At 54.8% G+C, this 16097-nt stretch overlaps 2 protein-coding genes across 2 annotated transcripts; one reads left to right on the top strand and one right to left on the bottom strand.

Moving 5' to 3' along the window:
- The first annotated feature begins 3711 nt into the window (after positions 1-3711).
- Positions 3712-7540, top strand: LOC134556058 (galactose-3-O-sulfotransferase 2-like). The gene is made up of 2 exons (XM_063408241.1): positions 3712-5882; positions 6535-7540. The coding sequence occupies exons 1-2, from the start codon at positions 5022-5024 to the stop codon at positions 7390-7392; spliced, it is 1719 nt and encodes a 572-aa protein (XP_063264311.1). The 5' UTR covers positions 3712-5021; the 3' UTR covers positions 7393-7540.
- Positions 7541-9742: 2202 nt separating this feature from the next.
- On the bottom strand, positions 9743-12449 carry LOC134555880 (aquaporin-12-like). Its single transcript, XM_063407912.1, has 3 exons — positions 11516-12449; positions 10977-11093; positions 9743-10083 (listed from the first exon to the last, which is right to left on the bottom strand). Exons 1-3 carry the CDS (start codon positions 12447-12449, stop codon positions 9902-9904), a joined length of 1233 nt encoding a protein of 410 aa, XP_063263982.1. The 3' UTR covers positions 9743-9901.
- Positions 12450-16097: the final 3648 nt, after the last annotated feature.

Below are 16097 nucleotides of genomic sequence, written 5' to 3'. Positions count from 1 at the left end.
TGGTGGGAAGGTCTGACGGGATCTGTGTCCCAGTGCCCCCCCCGGGAGGGGCCCCTGGCTGAGCACTCAGCCCAGGCTGCGGCTGTTTGCTCTGCAGTCTCCCGGGTGGATGATAACCACGCACTCCAGCCAAGGCTCCAGCTCACCATGCTCAGACTCAGAAGGTACTTGGTCACGTAAGTGGAATGTCTTTATGTATTTATTTAAGTAAAATGCTATTTCCCTGAGTAAAATTCCCTTTCCATGCTAGCCAGAGGTGATGTCCTGGTGTCCTTGCGGATTCCCCCGTGTTGGGAAGCAGTCGAAGTGATGATGGGAATGGGCAAGGCAGATGTTCCTGCTCCGCATCAGTGCAAGGCAGTCTGGGGTGATGGGGATTTTCCCTCCTAGTGACGCTCCAAGGGTGGCTGGGAAACAGCATCTTCTGTGAGGCTGCTGCCACCAAGGAAGGAGAATGGCCCAGACTTTGGCAGGGTGCTGGTGCCTCCTGCAGCGTCCCAGGTGAGGGATCACCAGAGGAGCAGAAATGTGTCTCTGTGCAAGTTTTTCACAGCCCCTAGGGTGAGGTGCCCTCCTCCACAGCCTCTGGTCTGGACAGGCAGGATGAGGGAAGGGCAAGGCTTGACTCTGCAGCAGGGTTCTTTGGCTGGGGGGAGCTGCAGGCTGAGAGGGCTCGGGGTTATTCCCAACCCGGCTGTCCAGTGTGGGATGGGCAGAACACAGGCAGGCAGTGCCACTGTGCCCTCGCTGTGCTGGCTGAGCATCCTGCTGACCATTCTGCCCAGTTTGCCATTTACTGCCGAAAGCTGGCTGCAGTGACTGGTCAGAGGGAGCAGGCTGTGGCTGGTGTAGGTATTGTGTACAGTAATTCCTGGTGCAGCTTTGCTCACTGCCTGGAGAATATCTGGGCACAGCAAAACAGTAAAATCTCTTTCTGCCTGGTGAGCTCAGCCTCAGCACCTCCCGCAGCACCCACAGCTGGCTGGGACCCTGAGGGCCCAGAAACTTCCAGCCACAGACCCATCCTGGCTGGGGCTTTTGTTTCTGTGTTGGGCAGGGAAGGGGCACGGGTCAGAGGGAAGCTCTGCTTGGAGCAGGGAGGGAATAACAGAGGGGAAATCTGCAGTCCTGCTCAGAACAAGTGGCTCCCTCTCCCCTGCTTTGGCTGGCACTGGGACAGCTGGATCGCCATCCCTTGCAAAGATGTGACCATCAGTTCATGTTTGGATTAAATTCCTTGAGCCAGCATAGGGGGATCCAGCAGCTCTGGCTCTTCCACTGAGCCCTGGCAGCCAAAGGCATCTTTGGGGTGCTGCATCCAGCTGTGCACCCTGTTTGTCACTTCTGGAGGTGACAGCACACAGGCTGTGGTCTGAGGGGGCTCCTATCCTGCCTGCAGATGGAGGCAATCTCCAAAGACTGCAGGAGCTGGGCTCTTGCAGCCCCATCTGCCCTGCAGGTGCAGCCTGGACACCCCCCTGGTGCTCTGGCCTCAGGTGTTTAACTCTGCCCCAAGACACACATCCAGGATCCCATCCCAGTGCAAATGGAGAGGAGACTGTGCAGGGCTTACCCACGGAGGGCAGCTGAGCCTTTGGAAGGGTTTTTGTTCATTTACATCTTGCCAGCCTGCTCCAGCCTCCAAGAACAGGGCTGCTCATGCACTGTGTGCCATTTAATGGATGCTTTCCTGCCTTCAGTGCAACTTCCCAGCACACCCTCCTCGATGTCCATGTATCCCATGAGAGCCAGCCTGGAGGAGGAAAGGAAAGGCTCTGGCTTTGTGTCTTCTCAGCTGGGTGTTCCACCAACACAAGAGCCACCTCAGAAGAGCCAGAGGACCTGGATCTTTCACAGATTCTCACAGGCTGAAAGTTTAGGACCTCTGTGGAAGCAAGCCCAGAATTATACCTGCACCAAACACATTTATGGGAGTGGCAGAGGGTGCTGCCCCCAGCTCTGCCTGGGAGGAAGTGTTCCATCATTCTGCCTCATCTCTGTGTGCTTCTGCAGATCCCCCAAAGAGCTTGTGTGTATCACAAACATCACAGTGCACTCTTCACTCCATTCTTGCTGCTTGTCTTACCATGGTCAGACAGACAAGATGAAGATCAGCCTTGCCTGGAGTGATGGCAGAGCTGGATTGAGTCTCCAGCCAGATCCAGAGGAATCTCTTCATTCTGGAGCAGCTCCTACCTCACTGCCTTCTCCCTCTGTGGTCTCTCTGATCTTCCACATGGAGTTATTTCAACAAACCTTTCCTCAGACCAGCTCTGGGACAGCCTCGGGTCCCTGCTTCACCCCTCCCTCCTTAACACCTCTCGGCATTTTAAGCTCTGTTTAAGCATTTGGCATTTTTCTGCTCTGTTATTTGTCACATCTGTTTATCTCTGCCCTCACAGGGGGCCTCCTGTGCTGCTGGCATGGCCAGGCAGTGACCCACACGTGCATTTGCCCCCTCCTGTCTCACCTGAGCTTGGCCCTTTGCTCCTCAAGTGGCAAAGAGCCTGGGTACCTGCAGGCTGCCGTTGGGACTGGGGATGCTGTGATGCTGATGGGCAGTGATTACCTGCAGCAATGACACCTTCTGAATCCTCAGTAGCACTGCCACAGCCTCAGACCTCCCAGCCTCTCCAGTCCTGAGTACCTGAGACAGTAAAATCCTCCTGGGAGGAGCTGAGAGTTTCAGCTCAGTGAAGGGAGCAGGGCAGAACCGTGTCCACGAGTGTCCAACCACTGCAAGCAGTGCTGTCATTATCAAACTGCTACTTAATCATGACAGCTGATGATTTTCCTGGAACAAATCCAGTTTCTCAATAATTCAAATTCTCAATTCAAAACCTGAATTCCTGACCTGTCCCAGTGGGATGCACGTGGCCCCTTCGGACAGCCCATGTTGGTGTCACTGCTGCCTCAACCAAGTTCTGCTCCCAGTTGTCACAGGACTGCCCAGAGCAGGAGATAAAGCACCCTGGAGATGCACAAGCTTTGGGACAAGCAGGTCTGTGCAGCCCCAGTGCCACTGTCTTGGTCCAAAGCTGGCCACTGCAGGGAGCCAGAAATGCCGATGAACCCGGGGTGGCTGTTGGAATGCAGCTTCCAAGCAGGCTCTGCCCAAATTTCTGCTTTCATTCATTCCTCCCATTTAGATCCTTGCTGCCTGTGGCCCTCTCTCTCTGGGGCTGGCAGGCTGCACTTCCCCCATAGCAGAGCCCAATCCCCAAGGGTTTAACCAGATCCTCAGAAATCATCTCCTGTTATGCAACAATGAGCAGAAAACCCGGGGGAAACCTGGCAGAATAATGCAATTAGTCAGGCTGCAAAAGCCCTCTAAGATCATGGGGTCCAATCTTTCCCCCAACGCTGCCAAGGCCACCACTAATCCATGATTCCAAGTGTCACACCTGCTGGGACTGGACAACCTTTCTGTGAAAAAATAAAATGCAAACAAATCCTTTTTGTCCAGGAAATTCAGCCCCTCAACCGTTCCATTGAAAATTAAAGCTACAATCAAGCTCCACCAGGGTTTGCAGCAATCTCTACAAACAGAAGGAGCCCTGTGGCAGCACCTCCATAGCCTTAACGTTGTCATACACAACCCAAACCCTGACAGCACAATTCTGATGGCCTGAAGAAATCACACTGCTGTTGTAGACAAGGCTAAAATCAGACTAAAATCCAGGCACTGCTGGGGCCCCCATGGTGGCACCTCATCTGCAGCCACAGCTGGAGTCTGTGCAGATGGCAGTCCAACGGCAGAGAGTGGGGAGAGCAGGGAAAAAAAGAGTTTTATTGTCCATGTTGATAAAGACAGGATGCTGATCCTTCTTGGCCAGGCAGGGCAGGGAACACACAGGCAGTGCCCTGCTCCTGCTGCCTGGGGGGAGCTCAGGCTGCCCCAGGAAGGCGTCCCTGAGCAGCCAAGGGACTCAGTGGTTATCACTGTTTGCTTTTCAGCACAAGATCTGTGGCCCATCTGGAAATTTCCATGAGGCTGCAGTGCTGGGGCACAGCCTCGGAGGTTCCTCGGTTATCGCTGCCTCTGCCTCATTTCCGCCCCTGAAAACGCAGTCTTACCTTAAATAAAGATAAAAAATAAAAGAGCCTCGAGGTGCCTTTCCCGCCTGCCTCACACACACCACCAGTCTTGGCCTTTTCTCCCCACGAATGGTCTCAAATGTCTGTTTCCTTGCAGGAAGCTGAGTGCAATCTACAGGTGCCAGCCAAGTCGGCTCTGGATCTCCTTCAGCCTCCTCGTCCTCCTCCTGGTCACACTTCAGGTTGTGGAGAAGCTGCAGCCTCCTGGGTAGGTCCTGAGCAGGATTATAAACCTGCACCTCATCCCCCAGCCTTCTGCTGCCCACTGAGGTGGGCTCAGAACCACCCTCCTGAAAACCACCCAGCAGGGTCTTCCTTAGCCAGGGAGGAAAATTCCAGGTGAGAGAGAACCCTCTGAGGGTCCCACATCTCAACCCTATGCCCTGGCCAGAGCTGAGCCCACCCTGGGGTCAGACAAAGCTGCTTTGGGCTTTGTCCTGGCTCTCCACAAAACCCTACAGCCCCTGAGCTCAGTCCTCCCAGTCTGGGGTTATCTGCAATCGTTCCTCCAGCTTCTCCAGACCACCAGCCCTTTTCTCTCCTTGCCTCCTCTTGCTCTGCCCCTTCCACCATCCTGTCATGCTCCAGCAAGACAGAGACACTGCCACATCACTGCTGCCCTGTCCTTCTCTTCTTCATGGAATCATTAAGGGTGTAAGGGACCTCCAAGATGATCAAGCCCAAGCTCTTGCACCCACTCCTATCCTCCAGGGCAGCAGTGAAGCCCCTACACCCATCAGCAATGCCACCCACCCCAAGAAAAGAGGGAGATATGTTTTAGGGTGATTTGGAGGGTTCAGGGGGTCCCTTGGGCTGCAGAGGAGCTTTCTCTGCACTGTCCTCCCATCTCCAGCAGCTGAGCCTTGTGTCCTCCCCACCACAGGAGCTGCCAGTGTGAGCTGGAGCGTGGCCTGCAGCAGACCATGGGCCACGGGCTGGGCCCTGCCCTGCACAGCCCCGACCTGCTCTGGGGGGATGGCTCCCCTCAGGGACAGGGGGAAGCCCAGCCAGCCCCTGCTTCCACTGAGGACGTTCTCAGGATGCACCTGTACCTCAGACAGGAGAGCCCTCTGGAGAGCAGCCCAGAGCAGCAGCCCGGGGAGAGCAGCCAGAAGGTGAAAGCTCATCTGTCAGCCATGGAGCCCCAGCTTCCTGGCCTGGGAAGAGCAGCCAGGGAAAGTCCTTCTCCAAGCCTTCCCGGGAGGGTCGCCGCAGTTTTGGCAGAAGCTGTCACCAGCAAGTTCATCATCTTTGCAAACAGGCTGAGCACAGAGGAGTGGAGGGGGATGCCCCCGCCTGGAATGGTGCAGGTGGAGGTGCAGGGCCAGACTCAGCCTCGAGCCGTGCGTTCTCCCCACCCTGAGTGGGGCACCTCACTCACACAGCCCGCCCCAAACTCAGCTCAGCCTCTGCAGGCAGAGGATCCTTACAAAACACACCTGGAGACAGGATTTTTGCCAAGCTGGACAGAAGCCTTGAAGGTCGAGGAGTTAACAGCTGGAGAAGGTCAGCAGGCCAGAGGGGGCACCCCTCAAGGGAAGACGTGCAAGCCCAAGACTGACATTGTTTTCCTGAAAGTCCACAAGAGCGCCAGCAGCACCGTCATGAACATCCTGTTCCGCTTCGGGGAGACGCACAACCTCACCTTCGCCTTCCCCCAGGGCGGGGGCTTCCAGCTCTACTACCCACACCACTTCCTGGCCAGGTTCGTGCAGGGCTTCTCCCCACACAGCCCCCGGCGCTTCAACATCCTCTGCCACCACATGCGGTTCCTGCAGCCGGAGGTAGGGGCAGAGCCCGGCGGGGAGGGGAGGGGCACATGGGCCACGGGAGGGGCACCCGTGGAGCACATCAGCTCTGCAGGGAGGAACCAGAGAGCCAGGATTGCCCACGGGACCTGGCATGTTGTTGGTATCTCCTGAGAGGTTTCGTGAGCAGGTTTGATGAAGCCCTGTGAAATGGCAAAGTGGGAGGCAGCATCTGTAGCAGTCAGCAGCTCTCATCTCTTTTATGTCTGGTGGGCCCTGGGGCGTGTCCTGCTCCCTGGACAGGCCCAGAGGGGATCAGCTGGAAGAGGAGAACACCCAAAGTGCATCAGCTCGGGTCGGCTGTGCCCAGCATCCACCCCTCTGGATGCCACCTGAGGACAGGGGGACATGGAGAAGGGGAAGGAGACGGGCAGTATCTCCAGCCCAGCCTGGCCACGCAGCTGTGGCAGCCCACTGTGGGGAGCTCTGCTCACTGCTCTCCCCGTGTGGCTCTTCTGGAGCTCCCCACAGCTCCTTCGATGAGCTGCACCCTGAAATCCTCCCCAGCACCCCCAATCTCCATCCCCGGCAGGTGGGCGAGCGGGATTCCCTGGCATCCCCAGCACTGTGGGCGAGCGGCTCCCTTCCTCCTACCCCGCCTTCAAGCCCTCCTTTCCCTCCTCCGCAGGTGCAGAAGGTGGTGCCCGGCTCTGCCGTGTACTTCTCCATCCTGAGGAACCCCGTGCAGCTGATGGAGTCCTCCTTCGTGTACTACAAGGGCGCCTCCGCCTTCTCCCGCGTCCGCAGCCTGGAGCAGTTCCTCAGCCAGCCCGAGCTCTACTACGACCCCTCCAGCGGGGACCGCCACTACGCCAGGAACCTCATCACCTTCGATTTCGGCTTCAACCCCGACGGAGACGCGTCCCCCGAGCGAGTGCAGCTCATGCTGAAGGCCATCGAGGCGTCCTTCGACTTCGTGCTCATCTCCGAGTACTTCGACGAGTCCATGGTGCTGCTGAAGGAGATGCTGTGCTGGGACCTGGACAGCGTCGTGTCCTTCCCGCTCAACACCAGGGACAGCAGAACCAAGTCCACCCTCCCGGCCTCGGCCGTGGAGAGGCTCAAGGCCTGGAACAGGCTGGACTGGGAGATCTACACCCATTTTAACAGGACCTTCTGGGCCAGGATCCACCGCGACATCGGCCGGGAGCGCCTGCGGCGGGAGGTGGCGGCGCTGCGGGCGCGGCAGGCGGAGCTGGCGCGGACCTGCCTGCAGGGCTCGGGCAGCGTGGGCCCCAAGGACATCAAGGACTCCTCCCTGCGGCCGCTGCAGCACGGCGGGGCCAGGATCCTGGGCTACAACCTCAAGCAGGGCTTGGCCCAGGAGCTGGAGCGGACCTGCCGGCGGCTGGTGACGCCGGAGCTGCAGTACAGCACCTTCCTGTACAAGAAGCAGTTCCCCCCGCAGCCCCCCGAGACCCCCGAGCCCGCTGCCTCCCGGCAGGACCCAGCCCCGCGGCACCGGCTGGAATCCCCCCGAAACTGAGCCCCCCTGGCCCTCCGGGCATCCTTCTCCATCCCCCTTTGCGGGGCTCAGCCTGCCCGGCCAGCCCCGGGCACCTCTGTCCGTGCCAGCTCTGGCGCTGCCGGGGCAGGACGGGCTCAGCGGAGCTCCCGGGGCCTGGACAGGACTTTTCCAGAGGGAAATCCTCCTTCAGTCGGCAGCTGAAGCCTCCGCACAGCACCGGGCTCCAGCAGCCTGGAGCAGATCCGGGAGGGCAGCCCCGATCCTCAGCCCCGCAGCAGAGACTGCGACAGAGCAGAGCTGTAAATCAGAGCTGTAAATCAGAGCTGTGGAGTTTGATTTGCAGCCTGAGAACGAGTCTGTCTGTCTGTCTGTCTGTGCAGCTCTCCCCTGCTGCATTAACGTTACCGTGCTGGAAAAGCAGCCTCTTAATTAAAAATAACAACAGCCACTGTCACTCCTTAAATTTCCCTTAATTACATCAGTCTGCCCAGTAGACAACCTCCCCAAAAGTCCCAGAAACACACCCCAAACACTTCAATATATCCTGAAAGGAAAAAAACCCACAACAACCAAACCAAACCCCAAAAAATCACCAAAACAAACAAACAAAAAGGGGAGGGTAAAGGGAACACCAGCATTACTTTGCACTGACTCTGTGGTTACAGGATGCCTTTGGATGCTGCATTTATAGGATCAGCATCCTGCTCTGCAGAGTCAGACTCAAGTCCCATCCCTGTGTGACAGGGACACATCTCAGGAGCCTCTCTGCAGCCAGATATCCCAGCCACTGCTCTGGGCTGCCACGGGAATATCCTCTGCCCAGGGAAAGATCCTGCAGGAATGGCTCGTGGGGGGCAGCTCAGCCTGATTTTTCTCATCCTGCACTTCTCCTTGAATCAAAAGCAGAGCCAGCAAATCAGCTGGGATAAACAGAGGCCTCATCTCTGGCTTTTCAGCACAATTTCCAAACCAAAAGAGGTTCTGAAAAAATTGCCCAGGGGGATCTGAGCATCCCAGGCTCTCCCTGGGGCAGCTACAAAGAACACCAAAGGTTCCAGTTTCCACCCAAAGGTCTCCTGCTGAGTTTAACCAGGAAAAAAGCCCGACTGTGCTCCCAATGCCCTTCCCAGGGCATTGCCGAGCATCTGGTCAGGCACAAGGAGAGGGCACCGTTTGGGGATTTTGCTCCATGGCTTCAGGGTGCTGTGTGTCCCATGAAGTTTCATCTCCGAGGCACATCCGTGTATGGCTGTGTTGGTCCCTTCCCTCACCTGTCCTGAGCTGTGGGGTGGGCTCAGCTTTCAGAGGTCCTGGGGGGCCTGCAGGTGTCCCCCCCCCCCCCAGAGGGCAATCCCAGAGGGAATAACTGGGCTGGGCAGCCCAGAGGCCATGCAGCACCCTGGGCTGTCTGCCTGTGGACTGAGCAGGGTGGAGGGAGGAGCAGGGCTGGACACCGGGTACCAAACCTGCATCTGACACCTCCACTCCGGCTTTTAATTGGGTGCCACTTGATTATTCCCTGTTTGCACCTCAGGAAATGGCAGCAGGTCATTCCTGTCAGAACTCTGAGACGCTGGAACAGGCAGAGCATCACAATCTCCCTGTGCTGTTCCTGAGGAGAGCATCCAGGGTGCAGCTCCCAGGGGATGCCCTTGCCCCAGAGCAGGCAGCAGGCAGGGCAGAGGTGGTTTGGGCATCACAGTGAATCCCATTTTCAGGGATGTCTCCCAGCAGGGCTCCCAGGAATTATATCACTCACCCACATGCCAACCACAGCATTTATTTTTATTAGTTTTTTCCACAGACGGTAATTTCATAGTCAGGAATATTTCACGTAGACATGGAGCAGAGTCCAGGGATGCACTTGCTCAACCACAGCAGCAGTCTGGGTCTCTTTTTTCCTAAGCACAGACCCTTTGATCACCATTTCTTGATGCTTTACCAAAACCCAGGCTCAGCACATCCCCAGAGGAGCAGGGTCTCCTGTGGCCAGTGAACTCTCTTGCCTTGGAGAATTTTTAATTCCTCTCCAAGTTTTGCCAGGTTCAGACTGTCCAATTCAAGGTCAAGTTTAACTCAAACCCCACCAATTTTTAACCATTATCCACTAATAACTCAAAATATCAAAGCCCGTTTCCTCCCCATCCCAAGTGTCCAAGGCAGTTACTGGCTTACATTTTGTTTTTACGGCTGCAAGAGACCCAGTGGGGTTATTTCAGGCATTGCACAATGCAATAACCCCAGGTTGCTCAAGCCTGCCCATGGAATGGTCCCAGCTTTCTGTGAGATTCCTGGCAGTACCAGACAACCAGCAATTTATCCAAAAGTGTTCAGTGTTTTCTCTCTGAGGCAGCAGTGTGGGCTTGAAACATTTCGGGCTCTCCAGAGAGGTTTTCAAAGCAATTCCCAAAGGAGCTCAGGGGCATCCTGAGGATTCCTTTGTGATGCTTTAAGGACTGAACGAGCAGCAAAATCCTCCACACCAGGAAACCCTTCCCTAGGAGAAGGGCTGCCAGGACCCCTGGGCTCAGGCACGGGGCTCAGAGTTGCTCTTCCCCGTTTTCCTCTTCCTCTGTGGTTTGTCACCCTCCACCTGCGCTGTCACCTTTGCCTTGGGCACCTTGTATTTGCTCCTCTGGCCATAGAGGAGGTTTTTCTGGAAGAGGCGTGGGATGTTGCCCTGGAACAGCAGGAGGGCAGTGAGCATCCCTGCAATGAGAGCACAGACCCCTTCTGAGCACTGTGTGGAGCATCTCCATCCTCCCCACAGCTCTGCAGCAGTTTTGGATCCTTCTCACAACCCTCACCATGACCAAAAGGCAGCTTAGAACCACCGGCATCCCCACCAGGAGCTGAGGGACCCTTGCTGTACTGCTTTAAGGAGCATTTAACCACTGTGTCATTAACATAATAAACAAGGCTTGTTTTGACCCAAAAGGACCACAAACCACCCTAGTGGTTTTCTGGCAGAGAATCCTTAAGGTTGGAAAAGTCCTCTGAGCCCATGGAGTCCAACAATGCCAAGGTCACCAATGGTCATGGCCTGAGTGCCACATCCACATCCCTTTTAAATCCCTGCAGGGATGGTGTCTCCACGACTGCCTTCAGCAGAGTGTGCCAGTGCCTGACCGTCCTTCAGGGAAAAGATTTTCCTAAAACCCAACCTAAGCTTCCCCTGGGGTGACTTGAAGCTGTTCCCTTGTGTCCCATCAGTGTTACCTGGGAGCAGAGCCCAACCCCACCTGGTTCCACCCTCTGGTCAGGGATTTGTCTCCCCTCCCAGCACACATCCAGCTCCCCATGACCTCCCTGGAGCTGAGGACAACCCCAGAGCATAGCTCAGCCTGTCAGTACCCTAAAACACCTTTGCTAAACCTCCCCCAGACTTTGGCTTCAGGGAGATTTCTGCCCTTGTACCCTGCAGAAGTTGGATTTTAAAAAATTGCATAGCAAAGAGATGACCCCAGACACAATGAGGCAGGATGAAAAATGACACTTGCCACTGGCAACCTCAAGTTCAGCCCTTTGCCAGAACAGTCTGTGTTACACTGAGCACTTCTGCCTTGCCCTCATGCCAGCTCCTGCCCCTGGGAAGAGCTCACCTGCGAGGGGCCCCAGCCAGTAGACCTGGATGTAGTCCCAGAAGCTGCTCCCCGAGCAGTGGAAGGTGCTGGCTGTGGCCAGGGCAGGGTTGAAGAAGGCCCCCGTGAACGGTCCGGCTGTGTGGGAAGAGAAACGTGGCCAAGAGTCCCAGTGCCCCCTTTGGAGCACTGACAAAGGGCTGTGAGCCCTCCTGCCTGCCCTCTTGGACTGGGAAATCCCACCCTTGTGGCCCTGGACTTTGTGGGAAGCTCAGAGCAGGACTGAGGGACTGCAGTAGGGGACATTCCTGGGAGCGATCCCAGTCTTGAGCTGTGGCTGTGAGCTGACATCCACCTGCAGCCCAGGCACCCCAAACTGCCCTCTTCATCCCCAAACGAATATTCCCCAAAATGACAGAAAACAAACACCTTAGTAGCCGTTACCTTGTTAATCCCCACCTCCCCAGTCCTGGAAGATGAAAACCAGTGGGTCTGTTCCTCCCCTACAAATGAGGGGCTTTTCCAAATGACTCAGAAAAAGCAAGGCCAGTGCTGCTCACCTGTGTACGTCAGGAAGGTGACAGTCACTGCCAGCACAGGGACCCGGCACAGGGGGTGGCTCTGGCGCACCTTGAGGAGCACGAGGTGGAAGAGGAAGGAGCAGGAGCCTTCCACGAGGGCAGCGTGGGGCAGGGAGGCGCGGATGGAGGAGCTGCACTCGGGCGCGAGCAGGTTCTGGATGAAGTGGAGCTGTGTCAGCTCCCAGGACCAGCAGAGCCGGGTGACAGCCCAGCCCGCCCCTGCACCCACAGCCTGGGCCAGCAGCTTGGCCCCCGTGGCTGCCAGGCTGGACTCGAGCAGCAGGAACTCCTGGAGGGACACGGTGGGGTTGGCGGAGGCTCCGTCCAAAGAGGCGCCGTGGACGGCGGAGAGGAGGAAGAGCAGGGTCAGGACCACGTCCAGGCCAAAGCCGCCGCTCCAGGGCCCGATGTCCATCAGCATCCTCAGCTCCAGGCAGCTCGTGCACAGCTGGAACGAGCCAGCAAATTCCCTGGCAAGGCAGCCGTGTGTTCCGGGAGACAGAAACCTCTTGGAAAGCCACCGGAGCACCTGGCACGCCCCAAAAACCAGGAAGAAAAAAGCAATGGAGACATTCAAGCCATCCATGGTGAAGGCTGCACTGGGGGCAGAGCCTGGGAAGGAGCAGAGGAAGCTCCTGCACCTCCTCTTTATAAAGCCAAGCAAAAGCAAACGTGGCACAGCCCGACAGGCCTGGGAAAGGCCCCACGTGTGACCCCCGGGGGCAATGCCAGCGCCACACGGAGCTGCTGGAGTCACAGCAGCTGGAGCAGCCACCAAGGTGTTTGTCCCAGCAAATCCCGGTGTTACCTTCACCAGGCACTGAGTGAGCCCCCAGCCCCAGCATTCACACCTGAGAGCCCACAGCAGCTCCCCAGAGCTGACAGCTCTCCCAGAAGGAACAAAACATTTCATTTTCTTTCTGCTTGGCTCCAATGCCTGTGGCTGCCCCATCCCTGGAAGTGTCCAAGGCCAGGTTGGACAAGACTTGGAGCAACCTGGGATAGTGGAAGGTGCCCCTGCCCATGGTGGGGGTGGAAAGAAATGAGTTTAAGGCTCTTTACAACCCAAACCATTCTGGGATTCCATGGTAAACAACACATGGTGTATCCTCTGGGTCATTTCCCTGAGCTGCAGAAGAGCCCACAGTTGCCATCCCTGCAGGCTCCCCAGCACCCCCAGGGCAGGCAGTGCTGCCAGGTAACCCAGCTCCTCTCCCTGCCCCGTCACACACACAGAGCCAACAGCTTTGATTTGGGCCATTTTATTTCCCCCTGTGTCATTTATAAAGGAAATTACCAGGAACCCCAGGTTTGAAGCCCACTTGAGCAGGGATGAGCTGTTCACACAGCTCAAGGTGGCTCCAGCAGTGCAGCCCATGCCATGAAAAGCAGGAGCAGATGCTTTGACAGCCTCAGCAGCCTTTGACAGCAGAGAAGAAACTCGACATTGTGGGGAGGCTTGTGAAGGCCACAGCTCAGCATCTCCCCTGCACCACCCTCCCTCCTTTTCTTCCTTTCCCACTCCTTTCTGTCCCCAAGTACCCACCCAGCAGTGGTTTTGGGAAGGCTCCCTGGATCACTGCTCACTGGTCTGGAAATCACAGGAAGTCTGGGCAAGGAGTGGGACCACTCTGCCATCCACCCATCATCCAAGCCCTCCTCTCCTCCCTCCTGCTTTTGGTCAGCCTGCCTGAGAACTTCCCCCAGTTTAACTCCTTTTACCCCAATTCACCCTCCAGATGACAGGGCAAGCACTCATCTTTCACCTCAAATAAACAAATTACTTCACTGGAATAAAAGAAGATGAAATGTTCTTTAAGAGTCTCATAAATTAGTAATTTTGTCCCCAAGAAAACTGACCTCCAGCAGCAACAAAGTGCTGGTCAAAGCTACTCACCACTGCAGAACCAACCGTAAAATACTTAACATCACAATCCAACTTAATTCTTTCCACCTCCCCTCCTCCTGTGTTTCTCAGGAGTAGAGAAACCAGTAGAGTTTTTCTCTTTAGAAACAAAACCTCACAAGGACCCAGCTTGAATCCAGTCCCTGGAAGAAAACCACCAAATTACAGGACACAGACTGGTAAAACTGGGAAAGAAATTCCAACATCTTTTCTTTCCCCCAGAAATGAATTTTCCCCTTCTTCTCAATCACTGTAAGAGTCAGGCCTTAGGAAATAAACATTCCAAGGTTTAAAAACTATTTTCTACCCACTGCTTGTAATTCTGCCCATGGCACATCCTGCAGTTGTGGGACATTTAACCCAGGCTGGAGAGAGGAGCTGGGAGCTGTTGATTCTAAGGATAACTATGGGATTAAACAAGGCCAGGGCTCATTCCCTCATTTGTATTAGAGCTGACAGCAGACTCCACGCAGTTTTGCAGGGCTAGTTCTTCTAGGAGCAAAACTATCTAAAAATTCAATATTCTCATCAAAACCCCTTTTCTCAGCTGGAACATTAGTGTCTTTCTAAACCAAACTTGCTTTCAGAGCTTAAAATGCAGATATTTAAATGGGGGGGTTTAGCCATGGGACAGGAACCCGTCAGCTCTTCCAAAGTTCAGCACAATAAACACTCCCCAGAACACTGAAGGGTCACAAGAGCTGAGCAGAGCCACCCTGGCCCCCTCACTATTTTCACCCTCAAAGAGGCAACAGAAAAAGAGCTAAGAGAAAAAGAGCTACAGAAAAAAAAAGAAAGTTATAATGTTATTTAAGGGAAGTTTCACTGGGCAGGAGGTAGATTAGAGCTTTCCAGGAGCAGCCACATGTTCCCAGCTGCTGTGACAAGGCAGCAGGAACTGGGGCAGGTTTGCCCTCATGGTCTGACAGGGAAAAGGGCTCCAGGGGATCCAGGAGTTAACTGTGCCTTGTGAAAAGACCCAAATCCTTAGAATAAGCATTCAGTGAGAAGAAAAAATAACAAAGATGGGTCATCCTTGGCTCTAGAAACCTCAAGGCATTCCAGAAGACATCTGTCCTGAGGAAGGTCAGCCCTGCACATGGTGGGGGCATGTCTGGAGGAGCTGCCCTGAGTCCCATCAGTGTCTTCACCACTGATCCACAGTTGGAGTCACTGCTCACGAGCCCTCCAGCACACACCAGGCTGTGCAGCCTGTGCATTGAGACATCCATGCACTGAGACACATCCGTGCCCTGACACGGCCTGTCTGCTCTTCCCTCCTCTGCACTGACTCAGCACAGCTCCAAAGCAGAAGTCTGGGGGCTTGTTAAGCCCCTGAAAGAGAATGAGCAACCCCAAACTTCCCACTGGGAAAATCCCGTTAAAAAACGCAAACCATTAGTCCCCTAATAGCCTGTTTCAACACTCAGGTCAATGAGGATTTGAAATCTTGATGGACTTGTCTTGATCTTAAAGGTCTTTTCCAACCTTTCTGGTTCCATGATTTTAAGTGAGGATGTGCTGCAGGACATTCCTTTGCTTTGTTGGGAAAGACACGACGAGTTGTGTCAGTGCTGCCCTGCTCCCTCCGAACAGGCTGCAGGTAGAGAAGTCACAGAAAGTCATCGTTCTCACTAGGTGGTATTTCTCACCCTCCAGGAAAAGAAATCCTTCCTTAGGCTGGATTCAAAGCAGGGAAAACACCTTAGAAGAACCTGCTTCCTCCACATCTGGAGAGCAACAAGCAGAGTTTGGCTGAGCTCAGCAAACTTTCACGGTGCTTTCTCACACAACTGAGGACAGCTGTTTTTATTAAAAATAAAGAGAGCAAAATTAAAGTTATATTAAAAATGCAGCTGTACAAATCCCTGGGAGCAGGGATCTACGGACAGCACTGTGCTCCAGCACAGGAGCCACGGGAACTGCATTGAAACCCAACAATGCTCTTCAAGCACCACCACAAAAACGCTGCTGCTGAGGATCCTCACTTTTCACCCACCCTGGTTTTAACCAGCTCCTGGTGCAGTCCAAACAGCTGTGCTCAGCTTTGCAGTAACTCACTGCAGCTGAACAGCAGCCCAGAAAGGGAGAAACTGCTGCCCCCAAATTTACTGCCTTCAAGAACTATGTTTTAGATACCCAATCTTGAATAAGCTGATTTAAAAAAAAAAATGGGGCTGCTCTTGGATTTAGTCTCAGGCAGGTACGTGCAAGGGATGAGCAAGTTCACACAAGGCTTGGGAGGATTTACCAAGGACCTGCAACTTTCAGCCATGCAAGCCAAAATCAGCCAAAGCCCTGCTCTCCTTCAAGTATCAAAATCCCAACAGTCCTGAGTTCCACTAAGCACCTTCTCCTCCTGTCCACTTTTCCCCCAAAAATTAAATGCCAAATCACTTAAATGCAGTGTTAGAGAACACCAGTTTAAATGCACAAAGAGTCAATCATATAGAAAGACAGAGATACTACAACAAATTGATAACCCTGAAGAGACAGGCTCTGAGCCGACCAGCATTCTCATGTCTGGGTGAAGCAGCTGCTGGAGGTGAGTGGTTTCTTCATTTCCCCTTGTCAGTGTACGAGCAAAGCTTGTACAACATGCAGAAAAGGGAAGAGCCCCTTGCCCAGTAACACAGGGGAAACACAGGACATGCC

This window comes from Prinia subflava, chromosome 11 (assembly GCF_021018805.1).
Source record: "Prinia subflava isolate CZ2003 ecotype Zambia chromosome 11, Cam_Psub_1.2, whole genome shotgun sequence".
Taxonomy (NCBI): domain Eukaryota; kingdom Metazoa; phylum Chordata; class Aves; order Passeriformes; family Cisticolidae; genus Prinia; species Prinia subflava.
The sequence above is the reverse complement of the archived record's forward strand: the minus strand, read 5'-3'. Positions and strand labels throughout refer to the sequence as shown.

Coding starts and splice junctions, on each gene's coding strand:
- LOC134556058 (XM_063408241.1), top strand. CDS start 5,022: ATGGGCCACGGGCTGGGCCCTGCCCTGCACAGCCCCGACCTGCTCTGG. Junction 5,883..6,534: donor TGCGGTTCCTGCAGCCGGAG/GTAGGGGCAGAG, acceptor CCTCCTCCGCAG/GTGCAGAAGGTGGTGCCCGG.
- LOC134555880 (XM_063407912.1), bottom strand. CDS start 12,449: ATGAAATGTTTTGTTCCTTCTGGGAGAGCTGTCAGCTCTGGGGAGCTG. Junction 11,094..11,515: donor CACCTTCCTGACGTACACAG/GTGAGCAGCACT, acceptor CTTCCCACACAG/CCGGACCGTTCACGGGGGCC. Junction 10,084..10,976: donor CTGGCTGGGGCCCCTCGCAG/GTGAGCTCTTCC, acceptor CTCTCATTGCAG/GGATGCTCACTGCCCTCCTG.